This window comes from Carcharhinus amblyrhynchos, chromosome 5 (assembly GCF_965287045.1).
Source record: "Carcharhinus amblyrhynchos chromosome 5, sCarAmb.v2.hapA, whole genome shotgun sequence".
Classification (NCBI taxonomy): domain Eukaryota; kingdom Metazoa; phylum Chordata; class Chondrichthyes; order Carcharhiniformes; family Carcharhinidae; genus Carcharhinus; species Carcharhinus amblyrhynchos.
The window spans coordinates 37,834,145-37,857,794 of record NC_137328.1 but is presented as its reverse complement, the minus strand read 5'-3'; the positions used below and the strand labels follow the sequence as shown (position 1 = coordinate 37,857,794).

The following is a 23,650-nucleotide window of genomic DNA, read 5'->3' as shown; positions in this document are numbered from 1 at the left end:
GACTTCAGCCTCTCAGTGGAACAAAGCTGTGCTCTCAAAAACTCTAAGCAACAGTGAGATTCTGGGAATTGTGGATCGTTTTCCATATCTTGGGAGCCTTCTCATGATAAAGGTAGGCATAGATAACAAAATCTATCATCCAAAGACCTCCAATATGCAAGCTCAGCCTTCAGCTAACCGAGGTAAAGAGTATTTAAGGACCGGGATCTCAAGCTCGTAACGATGGTCATGGTTTATGAGGCAACAGTGATCTCTGTGCTTCTGAATGCTTTGAAAGCTTGGAAAACCTACAACAGGTACCTCAACGAGCTGGAAAAGTGCCACCTTCACAAGATCCTTCAAATCCAGTGGTGAGAAAGGCAAACCAAGAGTCCTCTCCCAAGTCATGCCAAGCATCAAAGTGACCATCAATCAAAACCAGCTCCGATAGGTAAACTTGTCATTCATATAGGTGACGTTCAACTCACAAAGCAACTGCTCTGCTTGAATCTCTGTCGCAGCAGGAGATGATCAGGAAAAACACCTTAAGACTGTCCCCAAAGAATCCCTGAAGAGATTGAACATCCCCACCTAGGCATGTGGGCAATGAAATGGAGAAGGTTTATTCGGGAAGGCACCAAGCAGATTGAGAGACTTCATTGGCAACAAGCAAGAGTCAAAGTCAAGGCATTAGACACAGTGTCCAAACGACTCATCTACGCAATCCATGTGTCACTGCATGTGTCGAAGTCTGTAAAAAGCCAAGCCTGAACCCATCAAATCATTGTGCAAGTGTCATCTTCAAACCTGAGGAACAACCTAAGAAGAAAACAGTATTTTTCAGTAATTGATAAACAACAGAAACCTGACTTAATTGGGTCATCAAGGTATGTACATATTTATCATTAGTAATGTAGCATTTTTAGTTCTGTACCAAATACAGCACCTTTGGTCTTCAGACTAGCAACTGGTGTTTCCTGGCAGCTAATCTGCTAAGAATATTAGAATATGGGGTAGGTTTGCTAGATCTTGGTGGGTCAGGGGTGATTACGGAAGTTAAAGTCAGCATGGTGGCACAGTGGTTAGCACTGCTGTCTCACAGTGGGTGGCACATTGGTTAGCACTGCTGCCTCACAGTGCCAGGGGCCCAGGTTCAATTCTGGCCTCGGGTCACTGTCTGTGTGGAGTTTTCACTTTCTCCTTGTCTACCTGAGTTTCCTCCCACAGTCCAAAGATGTGCAAGCTTATTTGATTGGCTATGGTAAATTACCCCTTAGTATCAGGCAGATTAGCAGAGTAAATATGGAAGTGGGGGGGGGAGCGGTGTGTTATGGGGATAGGACCTGGGCGGGATTGTTGTTTGTGCAGGCTCAATGGGCTGAATGGCCTCCTTCTGCGCTATAGGGGTTGTACAATTATGGGGGATGCGGGACGACCAGGTGAGCGGCAAGGTCAGGAGATGGAAGTTAAATGGTGGGGTTGGGTGGGAGGAAGGAGTGTGGTGATTGACGGGAGGGATGAGTGACAGTCAACAGCCACTCAGTATGAGCGTGGAGCTCAAGGGCTCCATAGTCAAGTGAAACTTTCCCTCTCTATGGTAATCTGCAGCCACCTGTTAGGTTGCATGTTATGCCAGCTATTCTTGGGCAAAACATTTTGGTAAAGGAGATATTAAACAATGATTAGTTAGGCTCCTTATCTGCATTTAGAAACTGTGAATAGCTTGTTACATGTGTATACCGTGGACTGCTTTTGATGTTTATACCAAAATGACAGGCGGGCTGTGCATTTCTGGTACAACATGGGCAGAATCGTCTTGGTCACCTTATGGGCAGGCTATAAGGTGGGATAAGGAGAAATTTCTGAGAAATGCAGGTTGAGTCAATTCCCCCTGCCACCCCATGTGACTATTTGTCAGTTCTGATTGAGCAAGCTGCAACAACTGCTCAAGAATAGATAGGTCCCCCCACCCCCCGCCACTGTGGGCTAAGCCCCCGCTTCAGTCCTCAAGCTGAAGGTGCTCTCACATTTCCCCTCCAAGACTGGCAGCACTGACATCTGCTGGTGAGAGCCTGCACCCTATAACCCTGTAAGCAGTCTCACAACACCAGGTCCAACAGAGTCGCTGAGCAGAGACTGATAGCCAAGTTCCGCACACATGAGGACGGCCTCAACTGGGGTCTTGGGTTCATGTTACGCTATCTGTAATCCCCACGACTTACCTGGACTTGCAAAATTTCACTAATTGCCCTGTCTGGAGACAATACACATCTCTTTAACCTGTGCTTAATGTTCCCTCTACTCACATTGTCTGTATCTTTAAGACTTGATTACCTGTAAAGACTCGTATTCCAATCACTATTTTGTAAATTGAGTTTTGTGTTTTTATCTGCCCTGTTTGTGAATAGAACGCCCACTCGCCTGACGTGGGGGAAGCAAGCGCTCCGAAAGCTAGTGGCTTTTGCTACCAAATAAACCTGTTGGACTTTAACCTGGTGTTGTGAGACTACTTACTGTGTTTAACCCAGTCCAATGCCGGCATCTCCACATCATGTCTACCCTATAACCCTCCCAGAGGGGTGCTGTCAAATGGCAGACTCAGGGATCTCCCAACTGGATGTCCTGACAGGTAGAGCAGGGTTGGGCTTCTTTGCTGCTCCCAATTCATGTTTATAGCCTCGAGCCTCCTCCCAATATGTGCAAAAGCTGCCCACAATAAGGGATGTTTTGGCAGCTATTTCATGCTTCTAAAAACCACTGCAGAATAATTGAATTTCCAGGCTGGTTTTCTGTCTACTCAAGCATTTCGATGTCCTTTGGCTTGACCTTCACGTATTCATTTTAATCACACAGGATGATTATAAATTTAACAATTGCTTTAAGGATGTTGCCATCCCAGCACACTGAAGTATCTTTCTGCTCCTCATCTGTAATGATTGTAAGTGGAGTATCTGCACAGTTGACAGGTGTGCTTGACAGCTTCAGATAAAAGCACAATGACCTTGCTGCATCGACAACTACATGGACAAAGGAGCATGCTGGGAAACCCCAAACCCTTTTTTTGTTGTTGTTTAATGAGTATTATTTGTGAAAGGAATTAAAATTAGACAGATTCTATAAAGGACATATGATCCACTGTCAGTGAAAATTGCCCCCTGTTTTGTTAGTGCATGGCATGGGGAAATAGTTATTTTCCCAACTCTGTCTCATAACCAGATCAATGTTCTTTTATTTATTGCTTTTATGAAATTTCACTCTCTTACTAATTAAAATATTACCTTGAAAACGTTATATTTAGATTATGATTTTACACAGGGAAAAAAGAAGTTCCTTGACGTTTGATTCTTGCTTCAATAGCTATTCACTTTCAAAACAGTTATTCCATTTGAAAAACAAATGGTTCTTCGTCAAGGTACAGCTTCCTACTTCCGCATATTTCTCATTATAGTTTTTTAACCACTTTGTTAAACATATGCAAGGATGTACCAAGAGTGTGATTGACCAGCTGGGTTTGGAATAGGCATTGAAGCAGAGCAGGTGGAACAATGTGTCCTGTGCACTAAATAAAACAAAATTACAACTGCATTCTGTATGAAACATGTTTATGGTTTGTATCCTTGGGGTTAAGTTGGGTCAGACAAAAATGGTCCTAAATTTTAAGATGGTATAAGATCCCTGTCCACTTATTGGGGTTTCCTCCGATTTGTGAATGTATCCACACCCTGCTCCATATTAACTGATAGAGAGGAAGAGAGCTGTAGACTGCAGGAAGATGTCAATTGGCTGGTCAGGTGGACAGAAAAGTGGTTAATGGAATTCTTCCTGTGCATTTGGGGAGCAGAAATGCGGAAGAAAATACCCAAAAAATGTTCGGATAGAGTGATATTTGGAGTATACTTACCTGGCAGGGGTGAAACCATGATCAAACAGGTGGTTCGCCTAACAGGCCAGATGTTTAACCCTTCTCGGCCTTTTGGCTAAGATCAAGTGTAGTTTCGACATGCTGCACTTGGTTGAAGTCATTAGGTTACATTTCAGCTTCATTTGAAGCAATTTTTTCAAGCTGCATCTTGGCCTTTTGGCTAAGATGCGAATAAGATCAAGCCTTGGAGGAGGAGCTACACCTACTCCAATCAGGTTGGACCATGTAGATCAAACCCAAGACAGGAGGTGAGAGCCCTGTCTTGTCAGCTTGGATCGGGAATGTCTCAACTTGTTGGGACTCTGAATTGGCTTTAATTTGACTTGATTGGATTGGAATGAAGTAAACAAAAAAAAAGATATTTAGAGTGTGTGTCGATAGATCCCTGAAGGCCTAGATGGGTGGGTGAAAATGCATATGGAATATCTTCCTTCAGCGCTGCATAAAATATAGATCAGAAAATATAATGCTCGAATTATAAAGCACTAATTAGGCCATTGCCACAATATTGAGTAGATACTGGTCACCACAGAGGTGGGGGGATTCCCTGACCTCCCTGCAGCATGTTTCAAGGGGTGGGAGGCAGTGTGCTGTTTGCTGGCAATGTGAATTTCTGGTCCCGCCACTGTCATTGGGATCCTACTGGTGTGATCAGCTGGAGAATTCCAGCCCACATTACAGGAAGGATGTGATCATGCAAGAGGATAAAGGAGGTCATGTTGCCAGTAATGGACTTTAGCTATGAGCAACAGTTAGAAGGGCTGAGCTTATTTGGAGCCAAGGGGCCTAAGGGAAGGTTTAACTGAGGTATAGAAAAATAGAAGGGCCTCGATAGAGTGGATAGGAAGGACATTTTCACTTAGCAGCGAGGTCAATGACTATGGAGCACAGATATAAACTAATTGGGAAAAGAGGAATTGAGAAATCTTTTTGCCCAGTGGGTGTCAAAATGGGATTAGGCTGGTTAGCTTGTTTTTGGCTTGTAAAGACGAGAACAACCACATACCTTCTCTCCGTGCTACAAACTCTCTGTTTCTTTGTGTATTTCTATCACCAATTGGAGTTCTTGGTTAAGTTATCAAAGAAATCAAAATTGCAATTTGCCTGATTATTTTTCCATTTGCTATTCTTTATGAAAATCTTTGATCATGTCGCTTTGTTTGATATTAATTACAAGTGTATGCAAGTTGCAAGTACTCATATAAAAATAGAGGAGTGGTGGATACCAAGCAGGAAATGGAGGAATTTAGGAGGGAGGTAGAGAGCCAAAAGTATACTGAAGAAATGTGCCTTGGGAGATACTTTAAGGCAGGGATAGAGAAAGCCAAGCCAATGTGAGCTTTGGAGAAAATCCCAGAGGCCAGTGTGGAATTGTCTGATAAGTTAACTTCTGACAGTGCAATGGAAAAACATCAGCGATCCTATTCAAAGGAATAGAACAGGCAGGCAGAGAGCATGGCTGGAAAAAACTAGGTGGAAAAAAACTGTGGGGGACCTGTGAATCCAGTGATGGGTCACTTGAGATAGGTGTGGCAGGGAAGGCGATGGCCTAGTGTTATTATTGCTTGACTATTAATGCAGAAACTCAGCTAATGTTCTGTGATCTGCATTCGCATCCTACCATGGCAGATGGCATAATTTGAATTCAATTTTAAAAACCTGGAAATAAGAATCTGCTCATGACCGTGAAACCATTGTCAATTATTGCAAAGACTTATCTAATTCACTAATGTTCTTTAGGGAAGGAAATCTGCCTTCCTTACCTGGTCTGGCCTACATGTGACTCCAGAGCCACAGCAATAACTCCCAACTGCTCTCTAAAATGACCAAGCAAGCCATTCAGTTGTATCAATCACTACTGCAGCGTTTCAAGAAGACAGCTCATCACCAGCCTCTCAAAGGGTGGGCAATAAATGCTGGCCAGCCAGCGATGCCCATATCCCACAAATGAATTTTTAAAATTCAAGAGAAGATTGTGGTATGGAGTTCTGGAAGCTTACAAAATGGTGGCTTTTGTATCCCAAGTCAATTACATTCATTTCACATTTTATTTCGTCAAATTGTTTGCCCTCCTTGTAGATTTTTTTCTCTACTTTTGCTGAACACTTGTCAGCCTCCATTAGACAGTTTCTCTGGATTCCTGGTTACCCTCGCCCCCTCCCCCACCCCCCAGGCTCTTGAGTACAGCCGTCTGTCCCTATCTCTACCTGCTTTGCTTTTGTTGTCTTCCAAAGCATAAGTCCCAAGTAGTTTTCAGGCTCTAAAGCTGTTTTTGAAGCTGCTGAGAAAAAAACAAAAATCAACACACAAGCATTTTCTTTTAAATCTTGTCTGCAGGTAGATACAGGAGGAGCAGTAGCACTGTTTCTCTGTGTAGACTTTGTCTACACTTCCCGCTGCCTCGGAAAAGCAGCCAGCATAATTAAGGAATCATCACACCCCGGACATTCTCTCTTCCACCTTCTTCCTTCAGGAAAAAGGTACAACAGCCTGAGGTCACGTACCAACCGACTCAAGAACAGCTTCCTCCCTGCTGCCATCAAACTTTTGAATGGACCTACCTCGCATTAAGTTGATCTTTCTGTATACCCTAGCCATGACTGTAACACTACGTTCTGCACTCTCCTTTCCTTCTCTATGAATGGTATGCTTTCTCTGAATAGCACGCAAGAAACAATGCTTTTCACTGTATAGTAATACATTTGACAATAAATCAAATTAAACATTACTACCGTGAGCCCATGTCAGCCCATTTCCTGACTACTTCAGCCCCTTCCCCTTGTGGTGTGCCCAGCCGTTGGTTCCTGAGCCTGCTGAAGCTTTAAGGCCTGGGCTGGCAGCCTGCATCAGCGAGGCTGATTGACACTTGTTGGCTCACTGGATCATTCTTGGACAGTCCTTAGCCCTCTTCTGGCATGCAAGGTGAGAGTGATGACCATTTCGTTCCTGTTATCAGGACACGATCAAATTTCATCCCCAGAAATCTGTCTTTGAAAAGGTACTGCGTAAGTAATACATTAATATTGAAAAAAGTTAAATTTATTATGATGAGGTGTCAGTGTAAGTTGAGATTAAGTGCTTTATTTGCCCTTGAGAATAATCACTACATTTATTTGAATTTTCTATCTGAGAAAATGATAATCAGCTTTCAGAATAATTCGGCTTGTATACTCGGTCAAAATAAGCAGTGCCAGTTTTGAAGTTGCACTATAAATAGCCTTTTGCCTTGGATTAACTCCCTCAGACTAATTTATGTGAGGAATATTTATATGAACAAGTTCTGTCAAAGATTAGATGAATACAGTCAGTCTAAAATTAGAAGGAAATCTACATTAGCAGATTTCTGAAAAGCTTTCCTGGCTGTGGTTTTAACAAAAGTAATTTAGCAGCAAGGAGCTTATTTGGACTATCCTTTCACATTATCTCCAACCAGTTACTCAATTCATACTATCCTTGCAATATTTGATTGCTGTGCAATTGCAGATCTGCTGACTTGTAATGATGGTATTTACTCTAATGTACTTTTACTCTGCTGCCATAATGGCATTTGGCTGTTTGTCTTCTACACACTAATGGTATTATGTATTTACCACTGATTGTGGTATGTTAGCAGTGGTAATCCAAGATCTACTAGAATGATGGCTACACTGCATTTTCCATCTTATATTAAATGCTTTCTTAATAGAGCATTTTAACTAACCACCCCAATTGACAAAACAATTCTCAGAACCTCATTTCAATCAGCCAGATTAATATGTTCCTTTTTTGGGTAGCCACTGAGTACGGATGATGAAAGCATGATCATTGTTGACGTCCACTGTCCCTCTATTCAAGGATGACATCTACTCAGAGATGCAAGTATCTGCTTGGGTCTTCCTATGATTGAACAGGCTGATTCTTGACCCATGGATCTTTGGGTACATGGGGTAGGATGTTCCTCAATGTAGTGGATCCAGAATGCAGGATTTCCTTCCTTTTCTTTCTCTGCCACTGCTCTACCTTTTTTAAAAAATCATTTATGGATGGGCTTTGCTGATTGGGCCATCATTTATTGCCCTTGAGAATGTGGCATTTTGCTGCCGCCTTAAACCACTGCAATCCCTGTAGTGTCGGTACACCCACAGTGTTAGGATTTGGACCCCACTGACGGTGAAGGAACAGTGATTTATTTCTAAGGCGTGAAGGAGAGCTTCCAGGTGATGGTGATCCCTTGTCCTTCTAGATGATAGCAGTCGTGGGTTTGGAAAGTGCTGTCCAAGGAGGCTTGATGAGTTCCTGTGGTGCATCTTTGAGATGGTACACGCTGCTGCCACTGCATTGGTGGTGGAGGGAATGAATGTTTTTGTGACGGAGTACCAGACAAATGGGCTGCTTTGGTCCAGCTTCTTCCATGTTGTGGAGCTGCACCCATCCAGACAAGTGGAGAGTATTCCATCACACTGCTGACTTGTGCCTTGTAGATAGTGGGTAGGCTTTGGGAAGTCAGGGAGTGAGTTACTCGCCACAGGAATCTTAACTTCTAACCTGTCCTGGTAGCCACAGTATTTTATTTGGCTGGTCCAATTCAGTTTCTGGTCAGTGATAATGCCCTGGATGTTGTTTGTGGGGATTCAACGATAATAATGCCACTGAATGTCAAGGAGCGATGGTTAGATTCTCTCTTGTTGGAGGTGGTCATTATTTGGCACTTGTGTGGCACGAATGTTACTTGCTAATTGTCAACTCAAGCCTGGATATTGTCCAGGTCTTGCGGCATTCGGACATGAACTGCTTCGGTATCTGAGGAGTCACGAATATTGCTGAACGTTGTGCAATCATCAGCAAACATCCCCGCTTCTGATCTTCTGATGGAAGGAAGGTTTTGATGAAGCAGCTGAAGATGGCAGGGCTTAGTACATTACCCTGAGCAACATCTATCAGTGGTGCCCTGGGACAGAGATGACTGACCTCCAACCACCACAACCATCATCTTTTTGCCAGATATGAATCCAACCAACAGAACTTTTTTCCCAGATTTCCATTGACTGCAGTTTTGCTGCTGCTTTTTGAAGCCACACTGATCAAATGTTCCTGTAATGACAAGGACTCTCAAATCACCTCGTCATTAAGATGTTGTGACTTAAAGAATGATGCAGCTTGGTGAATAAGTTTTAGTCATTCTAAACGTTTGGTAGCAAGCTCCGCCAGGTCACTAAGCTCGCTGCTGCTATGTTTCATTGAGAGCTTCAGAATGTCTTTGAAGCTTTGTCTTCGGATTTGGATTTTGGGTTTTGGACTTTGAGACTGAAAAAGCAGGACTTAGGGGACAGGGTTTTCAGCCATCCAGACACAGTAACTGGTCCTTTCAAGTTTTGCCTCAATGTTTGTTCAACTGGCATCAAGAATGGTGGTCCTCCCACTGAACCAGGAGAAAGCAACAGAAGCTCTGCCACTGCCCAGATCTCAGTGGTGATGACAACTGTCTGCATGCCAGGATTTCTGTTGACTTGCAGAGGTCTATGTTACTAAACACTTGCTATTATAGTTTATAGAAGGCTGAACTGCAACAAATGATCCCCAATGTTGGATCTGCTCGTCAATGATGAGGAAATCCAGGGGGGTGGCTGTCAAGGTATGGAAAGTGCTCAGTATGCTCTCCTTCAACATATGTGGGAATGCAATATTTGGCTGACTAGGTGTGGGTTGATCTGAGTTTTGCTTTGGCAACAGTCAAGGACAGATTGAGTTTCTTGTATGCAGAGTTGAAGAGATCAAGAATAGCTGGCAAATCTGGTGCAGTGAGGGCCATGACACTGCAGTCATGCACAAACCGTCCACCGTGTGGATTTATGGTGTTCAGTTTTGGCACAAAGATGGCTGAAGTTAGAGTTTTCCATCTAGATGTTATTTAGTACTATCAGCAGACAGCAGATCCTCTTTGATGAAGTGGATAGCCACTGTCACATAGATTATAATAGATAGGCGCTATAACACAGCTTTGCATGATCCCAAACTGGATTTTTAAGCTATCTATTTCAGATCCTTCACTCGATACAGTTGCAGCTATCTTCATGAAGCAATTGCAGGATTGTGAGCAGGTTTCTTGGATACCCAAATCTTTAGAGCACAATCTGCTACATCTGAATAAAATTGTTTGGTCAAGTCACTGGATGCAATAGAGATTTCTGGCAGTGTATTTGATATTTTTCTTTGATTTCTCTGGCAACAAAGACCATGTAAGAAGTCTCACAACACCAGGTTAAAGTCCAACAGGTTTATTTGGTAGTAAATGCCACGTTTACTCCAAATAAACCTGTTGAACTTTAACCTGGTGTTGTGAGACTTCTTACTGTGTTTACCCCAGTCCAACGCCAGCATTTCCACATCTCAACAAAGACCATATCAGATGTTCATATAGAAGACCTAAAGCTATGCTATGTTTCCAGAGAATTGCCTCAGCCACAGAAAGTAATCAATTCAGGAGAAACATGTGTTAAGATTGACGAGGGAAATAACTTAAGTTTCCACAGCATGACTTTTCTCTTTTCTTGAAGATGCATAGTTACAATTGTCAAGTTCTTGAAGTCAGTAACAAGTGGGGTGGGGATGTATGTCCATAAAACAAAAAATGGAATCTTAATATGAGCAGAAGTCCAACAGTTTTGAAGACCTGAGCTGGAATATCTTTAGGGCCACAGGTTTTGTCTTGATCTGTTTTAACCACTGGTCCATCAGCCCGTATTACTTGTCCAAACTAGCTCCCCATCCATCAGTACTTCAAATTTTGGATTGCCATTCTTGTGTTGAAATTCCTCTATGGTGTCACTCATACCTATTACTGTAACCTTCTAAGGTTCATGGAAAACTCTGCACTATTTCAATTCTAGTCTCTTATACGTCCCTTTTTTGTATCCTTCATTCCATTGATGGTATCTCTGCCTTCAGCCATTCAGGGCCTATGGTAGTGGTTTCCAAACTGTGGTTCGTAACCCCCATCAGGGAGTCACACTTGGAGTTGCAGGCTCCCTCTTACTCCAAGCAGCACTGGTGACTCTAAGAAGCAGACAACTCAGCCCGAAAGCACTGACGGGACAACCCTGGGTCTGCAGGATCAATTTTGCCACATAGCACAAAATGGGCAGTGAGCCCAAAAACGTTCCTTAACTACAGAAAACACTGAGTGGACTTGGAATATTTGTGTGCCAATTTGGTGCAGTAAGAAACTGGCAGGTAATGGCTGGTATTTTATGATCTCGCTTGGATGAGGTTCGTAAAATCCCGACCAAGGCCAACAGAGAATTCTGTTCTGCGAGCCGCACCTGCTCTGCTTCTGGGGCGGGCGGGGCAGTAAAATTCCGGCTGCTGTATCTGGACCATGGGACAAAACCAGGAGCTCACAGGAAAGGTAAATGGCAAACTGAGCTGGATTTTACAGCTCCTTCTCTAATCACTAGTCTTCTATACAAATAAACAGCCTCAAAATAGGGTAAGTAGATTTTCTGCCCCATTGATGTTGCAACTGCTGCCATCTTTGTCACCATGGATGGCCAAAGTGCCTCCTGGTTTCAAGATGTAGGCCTTAAGCTTAATATACAAATGAAAATCTTACCAGTTGGCCATCCCATATGAAAATATACCTCAATGAATGGGGGTAATTTTAATCTAATTTCTTTGGTAGGAAACTAGAAGCATTGGATGAGCTGCCCATTTGTCACTTTGGAAAGTAAAACAGGGTGGTATCCAAATTAGGTGACTAATCCCATCCATCCATCTGTTACTTTAGGCTAAAATTACTCTAATATTTAAGAAGAAACCCTTTGGTTCCTATTCAAAAACATTATTCACAATTTTATTTCTGCATTCTATTTTAAACACAAGAACCCATCTTGGGTGAAAACTTTTGATTATTAAGCTGCTAATCTTCTTTTCTTCACTTCAGCAGATGTCAGGTGATGTTTGTCAGAAGGGTTTTTTTAACTTCTCAGTCTAAGATCATGCTATTTACATCCTGATGCTATTGGATAACTCCTATTATTTCTCTCTGCTGGTTGTCTGTTATTTTAGCATGTACAGTGTATAGTATAGGACACCTTTCACTCCAGGGGCTCCATTCTAATCTGCACTCAACTGTTTTAAGGCAACGGCTCCCTCTGAAACAGAATGAGGTGGACTGACTGAAAGCAGCAGATGAGAGCGCTTAATTAACACTGAGCCTCTGAGACACCATCCGTATTAGAGGCAACTTGCTGATTTGTGCTCCTTGTTGCTGATATAATTAAAGGTTTGGCAAGACCAAATGTGATTGATTTGCTTTTTGTCAATCTGATGTGAGCTCACTGGAGAATCCAGTTCAGCATGCACAGTAAGCTATCGCTGGTGGCACAGGTCTGGATTCTGTGCACCACGAGAACTGTTGTAAGTGGTGACGTGGTTTTGAATGTTGTCAGATTAATATGCCAGTCACAAATCTTCTTGCTGCAGCTGCTATTTTTATGCTAGTGCTCAGCAGCCAAGTAGAAGGGAAGAGAATAAATGACCCTATGAGGAATTTATGTAATGATCATTTATCTTTTAGGATTTTGTAAGATGCGTGAGATTGAATTTTCCTGATCGAGTCGTGATCTGAGTTTTGGCACTAATTCTGGATACACCAAGGAATTGGAAGGCCCGTTAGCAGTGTCCAGCTGGTGGCCTCTCTGGGACAGCGGGCACTGCTGAAGTGAGCAGGAGATCATGAGGATTTCTCAAAATAGAGGCGCTCCCTGCAGTATCAGATAGAAATTAGAACTCCTGTGGCCACTGCAGCCTGGTAGGGTCATGCTGGGTTAACTGATGTGTCAATGCCCCTGACACCTTTTGGGAGGTGTGGGGGGGTTTTTGATGCATAGTTGGAGCCAGAGTGATTGTCCCAATTTCATGTTCTCTGTTATCCTTGCACCTAAATTTGCCTGAATGCATTAAGAATAACCTTGTGCAATTCCTGAAATATCTCGTTCCTGCACTGCAAAAAAAAGGTCAGATTCAATGACTCCTAACCTCTTTAGTTGCTCGAGGCCCTGGAAGCAAATCTGAGATCTGTACTGCATCCATCTGCCTATCCTAACCCTGTTTGAAAGAGTGTGGTCAACACCATTCTAGCCCATTCCTGTCCCCTCGTGCCTGATTTGCTGACGTGATTCACCTTCCTGGCCTGGTGGCTACATATGGACAGACTGAAAACATATAAAATTTGAAGAAAAGTTCCACCACTTGTACAAACACAACCCTGATCTTTTGTCGGATTGCCACTCCACTCAAAACTATCCCCAACTTCCGAGCCTGGCTTTTCTGGAAATGCGGAGCGCAGCATCCATCAGGGAACTCCATTAAAATGGAGTTGGGGGAGAAAACAACATGAGAACATATCACCTTCTTACAGCACTAGTTGCAGCATGTTAAGTTTAAATGTCCAGTCGTTGAAGTTAGTGAATGGCTAAATGGGTAAATGAATGAGTGAGTAGGTAGATGGGTGAGTTGGACAAGGGTAGGTTGATTGCGACATGTAAGTGGGTAGGGTGAAAGAAGTGGGTAGGTGGGCGAAGTTTCCACATGGTTTGGAGAGTTATGAACAATGTTTCCACATCACAAACTGTTCATTGTATAGATAACACCAAATTCAGAAGTGAACCTCACAGACAGTCCTGAATGTTTCACCTTTCGGGCACTAGCGCTCAGCCTGGAAGTGGATGCAAAACTCAGGCCCGGAGAGCAATTTCCAAGGTTATTGATTATCTCTCAGGGTGAGTGGCTGCAGCTGCTGATGTTTGTGGGGAAACAAAACCAAGAAGAATAAAGGGCGTCATCATTATTTCAGGTATGTTTGGAGAGGTACATTTCCTCATTGCGCACAATGACATCATTAGGAGATGGTGTCAGTATTTGAATCTTAACCCTTCAACATAGAGACACACTGAGTTCCCAGAGTTCTGTGAGCTCCAAAATAAACCTGTCAATATCACCATCCTGATAACTTCCCCTCATCCTTCCCACCCCCATCCCAACCCTCCAGCTGGAATTATAAATATGCGCATCTGGAATCTCACTATCCCCTCCTTCCTCCAGTCTTGTCTCAATCAATACTCTGCTCTAGTCATTGACTTCCATCTCTGGGACCACCACCTCAATGGAGATAAGAATGGTGGGGGTACAGTTTTACCTGTGGCCCTGGACCCCTCTCGAACATTAGACTCCCTCTTCTGCAAATAAAGACGGACATTGTAATGACTGCTGTTCTACAAGCGTGTCTTCAAATGTGTGGCCAACAGGTACTTTGTTTGTCAGGCAACATTACTCACTGCTCCTTGGCAACGTGCACGGTCCAAACCTGCAGACTGGCATTATGCTGAGTCAATACTGAGCAGTGCACTAAGCCAGGCTTGTGCAAACTTTGTGGGGAAGCCACATTTCAATTTTTCTCTCACTCTGGACCAAAAATTAGCACATTTCTGAAAGATGATGTTTGATGCAGGATTAAACGTGAATTTTGAAAAAAAGGTTGACATAAAAAGAAACAACTTGCCAAGCAACAAAACCATAAATTGATCATTTTTTGAAGTAATAAGTAAAGATGACAACTGGAATATGAAAGGCTGTGTGTGTCCAGCTCACTCCCAGTCTCAGGTTGTTCACTCATTCACCCTTACTCCCCTTGATAGTACGTAAGCGAACCTGTTTCTGTGTGAGGTTAAGGGTGAATGAGAACCCTGAGACTGGGAATGAGCCACACACACACACACACACACACACACCTCCATCCCCCGCTCTCGCCACAAACATTTAAAACCAATCCCTTACCTACTGCAAATAGTTCAAGGGATTTAAAGTCTTCCTTCATAAAAAATACTTTAGCCAAGTTCTAACTAACTGACAGTTTGCCACCTGCCTCTTCTATCCCCAGCATTGCCCTGCCCCCATAGCCCTGACTTAGGCATGCAGTCCGCCATCCTCCTTAGCAATTAGGGTGGCACAGTAGTTAGCATTGCTGCCTCATAGCGCCAGGCACCCAGGTTCAATTCTGGCCTCAGGTCACTGTCTGTGTGGAGTTTGCACACTCTCCCCATATCTGCATGGGATTCCTCCAGGTGATTCAGGTTCCTCCTACACTTCAGCAATGTGCGAATTAGATGGATTGGCCATGTTAAATTGTCCCTTAGTGTCAAGGGGTCTAGCAAGGTAAATATGTGCAGTTATATGGACAGAGCCTGGGTGAGATCGTTGTTGGTGTGAGGCTTGATGGGCCAACTGGCTGCCTTCTGCACTGTAGGTATTCTATGTTTCTATGAATTGGTGTGTTTCCTGCTGGGCAGCGGTTAATTGGCTGCAAGACTCGTTATTGGGGGGTTTCAAAAGGCAGGGCAAGAGTCTGCGATACACATACTTCTGTGTCAGATTCCCACTCACTCAGTCCCATTATCCATTTTGTCTTCAGACTTGCTGATCTTTGATTTTCTCTTGATGGAAATTATTTTGGTTGAACTCCATTCGTGTAGGTACCCATTGGCTTCCTAATGAGAGTGTTTCCTACTAACTCTTAAAAACTGTGGCAGAGTCACCAGCGGAAGTTACTAGCAGATATTGTGTGGTAGTGTTGTTGGACGCATCCCATGGTGGATTATTATAACCTTTAATTTTATGTTGTTAAGAGAATTGGGATCTTTATCAACTAGCAAAATGTGTTTTCATGTGATAAATACCTAATGATGCATTCTGTGGGAAAACAAAATCCAATTCTATAACTTTTGCAGGATCGGTAAGGGTCCCAAAATGGATATATGCCAATTGTCCACTGTTTGCTTTCATTTTCGTTCTTTAAAACAAATATTAAAAAACAAGTTATACACACAATGAAAACTAAAGCGAGCCATAATTTTGTTTCACGCTGTTACGGAGTATTTCTCATTTATTCTGACAGTGCAGCTCCAGTGAGGGCAGTTGCACTTTCTCAATCCAGGTCTCATCATTGGAAATAAATGTACCTAACCACTGGATCTTTATGATTGCAATCAGAATCCAATCATTGCCAAGACTGACAATAATCAATATTTAGATGTATTTCTGTTCACTCCTGTTAGTGGCTCATAAGAACATAAGAACATAAAAAATAGGAGCAGGAGTAGGCCATCTAGCCCTTCGAGCCTGCCCCGCCATTCAATAAGATCATGGCTGATCTGTCGTGGCTCAGTTCCACATTCCCGCCCTCTCCCCATAACCCTTAATCCCCTCGCTTATCAAAAACCCATCAACCCGCGTCTTAAAAATATTTAGCGAGGCAGCCTCCACCACTTCAACGGGCAGAGAATTCCAGAGATTCACCACCCTTTGAGTGAAGAAGTTCCTCCTCAACTCCGTTCTAAACCACCCCCCCTTTATCTTGAGGCTGTGCCCCCTAGTCCTACTGTCCTTTCTGAGCGGGAAGAGTCTCTCCACCTCTATCCTATCCATCCCATTCATCATCTTATACGTCTCAATGAGATCTCCCCTCATTCTTCTAAACTCTAACGAGTACAAGCCTAGTTTATTCAGCCTCTCCTCATAGCTCAACCCCCTCAACTCCGGTATCAGCCTAGTAAACCTCCTCTGCACTCCCTCCAAGGCCAAAATATCCTTGCACAAGTGCGGCGACCAAAACTGCACACAGTACTCCAGCTGCGGCCTCACCAATGCCCTGTACAGCTGCAGCAAGACCTCCCTACTTTTATATTCAATCCCCCTCGCTATGAAGGCCAGCATCCCATTAGCCTTCCTGACCACTTGCTGCACCTGCAGGCTGGGTTTTTGCGACTCATGCACAAGGACCCCGAGGTCCCTCTGCACCGTCGCCTGCTGCAGTTTTTCGCCACGTAAGTAATAGTCCTTCCTACCATTATTCCTACCAAAGTGGACCACCTCACACTTGCCAACATTAAATTCCATTTGCCAGTTCCTGGCCCATTCGCCCAGCCTTTCTAGATCCTTCTGCAGACTCTCCACACCCTCCGCGCAATTTGCCGTTCCACCAATCTTGGTGTCATCAGCAAATTTCGACACCATACACTCGGTTCCCTCCTCCAGATCATCTATATAAATGGTAAATAGCTGAGGCCCCAGCACCGACCCCTGGGGCACTCCACTAGTCACCATCCGCCAATCCGATTAGCACCCATTAACCCCCACTCTCTGCCTCCTATTTGACAACCAATCCTCTATCCACGCTAACACCCTACCCCCAACTCCATGCCCCCTTACCTTCTGCAATAACCTCTTGTGAGGTACCTTGTCAAATGCCTTCTGAAAATCAAGAAAGACCACATCCACCGGCTCTCCTCTATCCACCGCCCTAGACACATCCTCATAGAACTCCAATAAATTTGTCAGACGCGACTTCCCCTTAACGAAACCGTGCTGCGTCTGCTCTATCAAGCAATTCCCCTCAAGATGCCTCGCTATTTCCTCCTTGATGACGGATTCTAACATTTTACCTACCACAGACGTTAAACTAACCGGCCTATAATTCCCTGCCTTTTGCCTGCCACCCTTCTTAAACAACGGCGTAACATTAGCCGTTTTCCAATCTTCCGGCACTTCCCCGGAATCCAGCGACGTTTGGAAAATAACCACCAAGGCATCCACTATCACCTCCGCCATTTCTTTCAGAACCCTTGGATGCATTCCATCCGGTTCTGGGGGCTTGTCCACAATCAGTCCCTCCAGTCTGTCATGCACCGCCTCTCTAGTAACAATAATGTCATTGAGACCCTCCAGTCCTACCACCTTTCCATCGCTAACACCCGGCAAATTATTCACGTCCTCCTCCGTGAAGACCGAAACAAAAAAGTTATTCAAGACCTCAGCCATTTCCCCATCCCCTACCACTAAGTCCCCCTTCTCATCCTCTAAGGGTCCAACGTTCACCCTAGCCAGCCTCTTCCTTTTTATATATTTATAAAAACTCTTGCTATCCTTTTTTATATTAAGCGCTAGCCCAGCTTCATAGTTTCTCCTACTCTTCTTTATCAACTTCTTTGTCAATCTTTGTTGACATTTAAACCTCTCCCAATCCTCTTCTCGCCCACTACTCTTAACTACTCTAAACGCCTCCGCTTTTAATTTAACACTTTCCTTCACCTCCTTCGTTATCCACGGCTTATTACCTCTCCTCCTACGGTCCTTTTTAACCATCGGAATAAATTTCTGCTGAGCACCAAGAAAGATCTCCCTAAAGATCTTCCACTGCTCCTCAGCAGACCTACCTTCCAACGCGCTCCCCCAGTCAACATTCGCCAATTCTTCTCTCATCCTACCGTACTCCCCAAAGGACGCGTGTCCGGGAACCCACTTTCTCCTCCTCCATCTGCACCAGAAACTCCACCATACAATGATCACTCTCTCCAAGAGGATCCTTCACCGCAAGGTCCCTAATTCTACCCGCCTCGTTACATAACACCAGATCCAAGATAGCTCGCTCCCTCGTCGGCTCCAACACACACTGTTCAAGGAAACTATCCCGGCAGCATTCCAAGAACTCCTCCTCGAGCCCACCGCGTCCAACATGGGTCGACCAATCAATATGTAGCTTGAAATCCCCCATAACTACGGCCGTCCCATTCCTGCACGCTGCACTTATTTGCGCGTTATCAGCCCGCCCCACCTCCAGATCATTATTCGGGGGCCTATAGGCAACACCCACCAGCGTCTTCCTCCCTTTGCTGTTCCTAATCTCCACCCACAACGATTCCACTTTCTGCTCTTTGGTTCCTATATCATCCCTTGCTACCACCCTGATGCTATCCTTAATCAGCAGAGCTACGCCCCCCCCCACTTTTTCCTCCCGCCTATCCTTCCTAAACACTCGATACCCCTGGACATTCAGCTCCCAGTCCCTGTCACCTTGCAGCCATGTCTCTGTAATGGCCACCAGATCACATCCATTTGTGCTGAACTGCGCCACCAGCTCATCCACTTTATTCCGAATGCTTCGTGCATTCAGATAAAGTGCCTTCATCCCAGCCTTCACCTGGACCCTATTTGCCAGAACGCCACCAACCATACTCACGCCCCCTACTCCCTTTATTATTGGGACATCCTCGGCCTCTTCCCTTACCTGTACCCTCTCCTTAACTTTAGACCCCGTAATGTCACCTACCCTCGCACCCTCCCCCCCCCCACTTAGTTTAAAGCCCTGTCTACAGTCCTATTTACACGATTCGCCAGGACTCTGGTCCCAGCACGGTTCAGACCAACCCCATCCCACCTGAACAGGTCCCACCTACCCCAATACTGATGCCAATGCCCTATAAATTCAAACCCATTTCTCCCACACCAATCCCTGAGCCACCCATTCACTTCCTTAATCCTATCAACCCTACGCCTGTCTGCACTCGGTTCAGGCAGTAGCCCAGAGATAACCACCTTGTCGGTTCTACTTTTTAATTCCATTCCCAGCTTTTCATACTCCCTCCCCAGATCCTCAGTTCGCATTTTGCCTACGTCGTTGGCACCCACATGTACCACAACGACCGGATTCTCACCCTCCCACTCCAGGTTCCTCTGCAGCCCAGATGTGACATCCCGGACCCGAGCACCAGGCAGACAACACACCCTTCTGTGCACTTTGTCATTGTGACAAAGGACAGTGTCAATACCCTTCACCCCACTATCCCCAATTACTACTACGTTCCTTTTCACCTTCTCTTTGCCTATGTCCTGTGTCTGCATCACTGTACTGTGTGCAGTTTGCTCACCAACCTCACCTCCCTCGTTCTCGTCCGGACTGGAAGCAAGAACCTCAAAGCTGTTATGCAGATTGAGAGGCTGAGGCATCCGCTCCCCACCCTCCTTCCTCTGCTCCCCACCCTCCTTCCTCTGCTCCCCACCCTCCTTCCTCTGCTCCCCACCCTTCTTCCTCCGCTCCCCACCCTCCTTCCTCCTCTCAGCAGCCCCCTCTTGTTCCTGACCCTTAGAGTTAGCCAGTCTAGGGGGGGGTGGATGTCACTTGAACCCCATTGACAATGGCACCCTCTCTCCCCCTGATGAGCCTCAGTGTCTGTAGCTCAGAGGCCAGCTCATCTACCTTGAGCTGGAGCTCCTCCAGCAACCTGCACTTACTGCAGACATGGTCACTGGGAAGGACCCTGGGGTCCACCAGCTCCCACATCATACAGAAACAACACATCACATGCCCCTCCATTATTCACTGTAGTAATATTGAAAATTTCAACACGAACTTACCTGGCCCTTTTTCTCCCCAGCCCTTTTGCTCCTAAGCCCTAGTAGCTCACTCTGCTTCCCTCTCACTCTGCTGCCCGCTGTCTACACCAGGCCTCCTTTTAAACCTGGCGCTGTTTTAAAGCCTGCTCCCCCACAACTCCCTGCTATCCACTCCCTTAGAATTCTTAAAGCGGTAGATACAAAAAGCCCGCAGAAATGCTTTTAAATGATTTAAACAGTTCTACAAGGTAAGTTCTTAGTACGAAAGTGCTTTAAACTTATTTAAACAAGTTTTTAACAGGTAGTTTCTTATCTGTCTCTCTGCTCCTTCACTCGTCTGCTCCAGCAAACAATGGAAGGCTTCACCGTGATAAGGAAAGCAGCCAGAAGGAAAAATGGGGAAATGAGAATACTGATCCAAAATGGTCTTGTTTGCTTTAAAATGGAACACCTGTACAAACTAGAAAATAAGAATACTGCTCCAAACAATTGTTTTCTTCTAAAATATTAGCAAAAAATAAATCCAGGAACGCCTGAACAGCAAATGCAAGGGATCCATGACTGTGAATACAATTGCCTTGAAGCTTAAGTCCTCAGGTCCTTATGATAACCTTGAATTTGATTTAAAGAAAGAGAGACATGCACTTCTATCAATCCTTTCACAATCTCAGTATGCCCCAAAGTGCTCTCCAGGCAATTAAAGACCTTTGAAGCGCAGTCACTATTATAATATTGATGAGAAACTGTTTAGTTGCTGCTTGAGCTACATTCAGATTTCTTGTATCACCCAGCCATTGTTGAGAATCTATTCCACCTACTCAGCAACCATTTACTACTCTTACATTTCAGGGACAATGGCACAAAAAAAAATTAATTGCTGAACATGCGTGAAAACTGGAGAGAATCACACCCATTTTTTTGGTTAAGCTCCCAGACATTATTCTGGGCAGTAGGGGAAGGGGGCAGTGCCTTCATGCTGGAAAGCCAGCTGCTGAACTCTGGGGCGCCTGTGCAATGCTGCCCCTAATCTCCCAGTGCAGAGTGTGCTCATCTCACTGACACATCACAATGGTCTGTGGTTCTGCACATTCTTCAGATACTTAAAGCATGATGTGCAGCTGAAAACAATAATGGGAAGTTAATCTGTGTGATAAGCAATGCAGCATAGATAATGAAACCCGCAGAAGATGATCAGGCCTGAAACAGGAAATATTTGTTTATATTGCTCAAAAAAGAGATACATTGTTGACCTGTATTCATCAGCGCAAATGCAAAAATGCCAAAATTCAAATAATCACAACAAGTTATATTACAGAGACAATAGGTGATTGGCCGTAGCTTCAATGTTAAATACAATAGACATTTGCTCTGCTTTACACACGACGACAAACGGTTGTAGAGGCAGATATTTTCAAGTTGATTAATTCTGGAAGTGCATGAGAATTATATAAAGAAAATGATCAGATCATCTTCTCACCTTTTTTATTTGTTTTTTTGAAAATTAGTGAGCAGCCAAATTAGAATCAGTAATGCGGTTGGTCAGACAGCCCAGGTGAATAGGAAGCATTAGAAAACACTTGAATTACTTCAAATGACTTTAAGATTTTAGCTGTTCTCATGTAAAGCTCAGGACTGTGTGACCATTTTAACATAATCTTTAAAAATATCTTGTTTTGTGGAGAAGAATTTTTGGACCCCAATTTAATCATCAGCCAATCAAACCTTTTCATTCCTTGATCAGCATGGACTATAACCTGTAAACTTTTCATTTACCCACACTGTTGAACGGAGTTAGCAGTGATTAATTGCATTGCTAACAAAACAATTGCTCTGCCTTGGTGATCAGAAAATAAAAGTATTTGTATTTGGTATTTTATTGTGTCACACTTGTAATGAAAATATAATTGAATTCCTAATTATAATTCATGCTTTTGTTAGGCTGAAGCCGCCACACAGAACGAGGATGAAGACCAGCCACTTAGCTTGGCTTGGCCAGATACAGCTCGAAAACAATTCATCTATTTAGTTATACTGCCTATTATCCTTTTACTCTGGATCACCTTGCCTGATGTCAGAAAAAAAGTAAGCACCTGTACATTTTTCTCTCCCTCATTCTCTTGCTTGTGTTCTTTTTGCAATGCTTCTGATCTTTGTGAGCAAGCTCAGAGTGTGCATTTTCCAACAAGCAGTTGCCTACGAAATCAAGTTTTCTTATGTAAGTAGTGACATTTCCATGCACAGTCATTGAGAGCAATTAGTTCGGATTGTTGAGTGAGTGCATCTGGTTAAGTACCAAAAATAACCGTGCAGCAGCAACTCATTTGTTTCTCAGCCAAATATAGAAGCTCTTTGTAGGTGCAGTCACACACCAGGAAACTTCCCCCTGCATGTCTCCTGATTATCTGCCATAACTTCGGCAAAGCTGATCAATCCAGAGTGACCATCAAAGCACCACAGGTCAATTGGGAGAACTCCTGAAGAAGCTGTCGTTGATGAAGCATATTATATACAATGGATCATTCTGATAAGTGTAATTTATTTTCAGCCAGGGCCCCTTTCCAAACTTGCAAATAACTGAAGGGTTTGGGCTTTTTTTCAGCAGTAAGCTAAATAAGAGATGCAGGGAATCTAAATATTGATCCCGCAAATGGTACCAACTTCATGTTCCTGGCTGTCAGTGGGGCAATTGACTTGCAGTCTTGAAAATGGAATTGTGTTAGTAGAAATTAGGACGCATTAGGGGAAAAGATTAAAACAGGTGTTGGGTTCTTTGAACGTATAACACCAGTTAAAGATTCCCTTCCTGTGGAGTCAAGAAGAGTAGGAATGCTCCCTCAACTCTATAGGCACAATGATTATCATCCCTTGTTGTCCATTCTAACTCCCTCCTGGGAGTTACTGGAGGGCAACTACTGCAACACAGTGGCCTGACATTGATGCATACTTATGAAACAGCTGCCTGGGGTGGACACAGAAATGAGCAGGAATTAACAGTATTGCTAAATCGAGGCCCGAGGCTCCGTTTTGATCAGGTTTAAGACCTACCTCTTCCGTCAAAAGGATTGTTCTCTATTCACAATGGGGCCAGCATTGTGCAATTAAAACTGGAACCAATGTGGTGAACTGAACAAATTCTGCAAGTTCTATAATCAGTATATTCTGATAATCGACTTTCAAAAGTGGTAAAGTATGAATAATGTATAAATAAATAGCTTCAGTTTCATGTTTATCTTAATACAGGAATACTAATATTTTTAAAGTTTAATATGAAACAAATTGTAACAATACCAATCAACGTGCCTTAGTCAAATCATTAGCCTTGATGTTGGGTTAGTTGATATCAACCAAGATAGCTGTAGAAGTACTGAAGTTACTCTTACTGCCTCTGGCTTAGGGAAGGGGCAAAATGTCAGGGTTCAGGAAAACAGGAAGAGGTATAGACCATTCTGTCCCTTGAGCCTATTAAGCCATTCAGTTAGATCACAGTTGATCTGTATTATTTCTTGAATCCATCTATCCACCTTGGTTCTATATTACTTGGTACCC

At 43.9% G+C, this 23,650-nt stretch overlaps 1 protein-coding gene and 1 pseudogene across 2 annotated transcripts in view; both read left to right on the top strand.

Annotated features, from left to right (window-relative positions):
• Positions 1–23,650, top strand: part of LOC145342982 (sodium/potassium/calcium exchanger 2-like) — a 274,412-nt gene that overhangs the window by 228,430 nt on the left and 22,332 nt on the right. For both annotated transcript variants that reach the window (XM_080188676.1, XM_080188675.1), the window contains one exon: positions 22,043–22,186. In XM_080188676.1, coding sequence (XP_080044802.1) covers positions 22,043–22,186 — 144 coding nt within the window. The remainder of the gene's footprint in view (positions 1–22,042; positions 22,187–23,650) is intronic.
• Positions 3,937–4,078, top strand: LOC145343567 (U2 spliceosomal RNA; annotated as a pseudogene).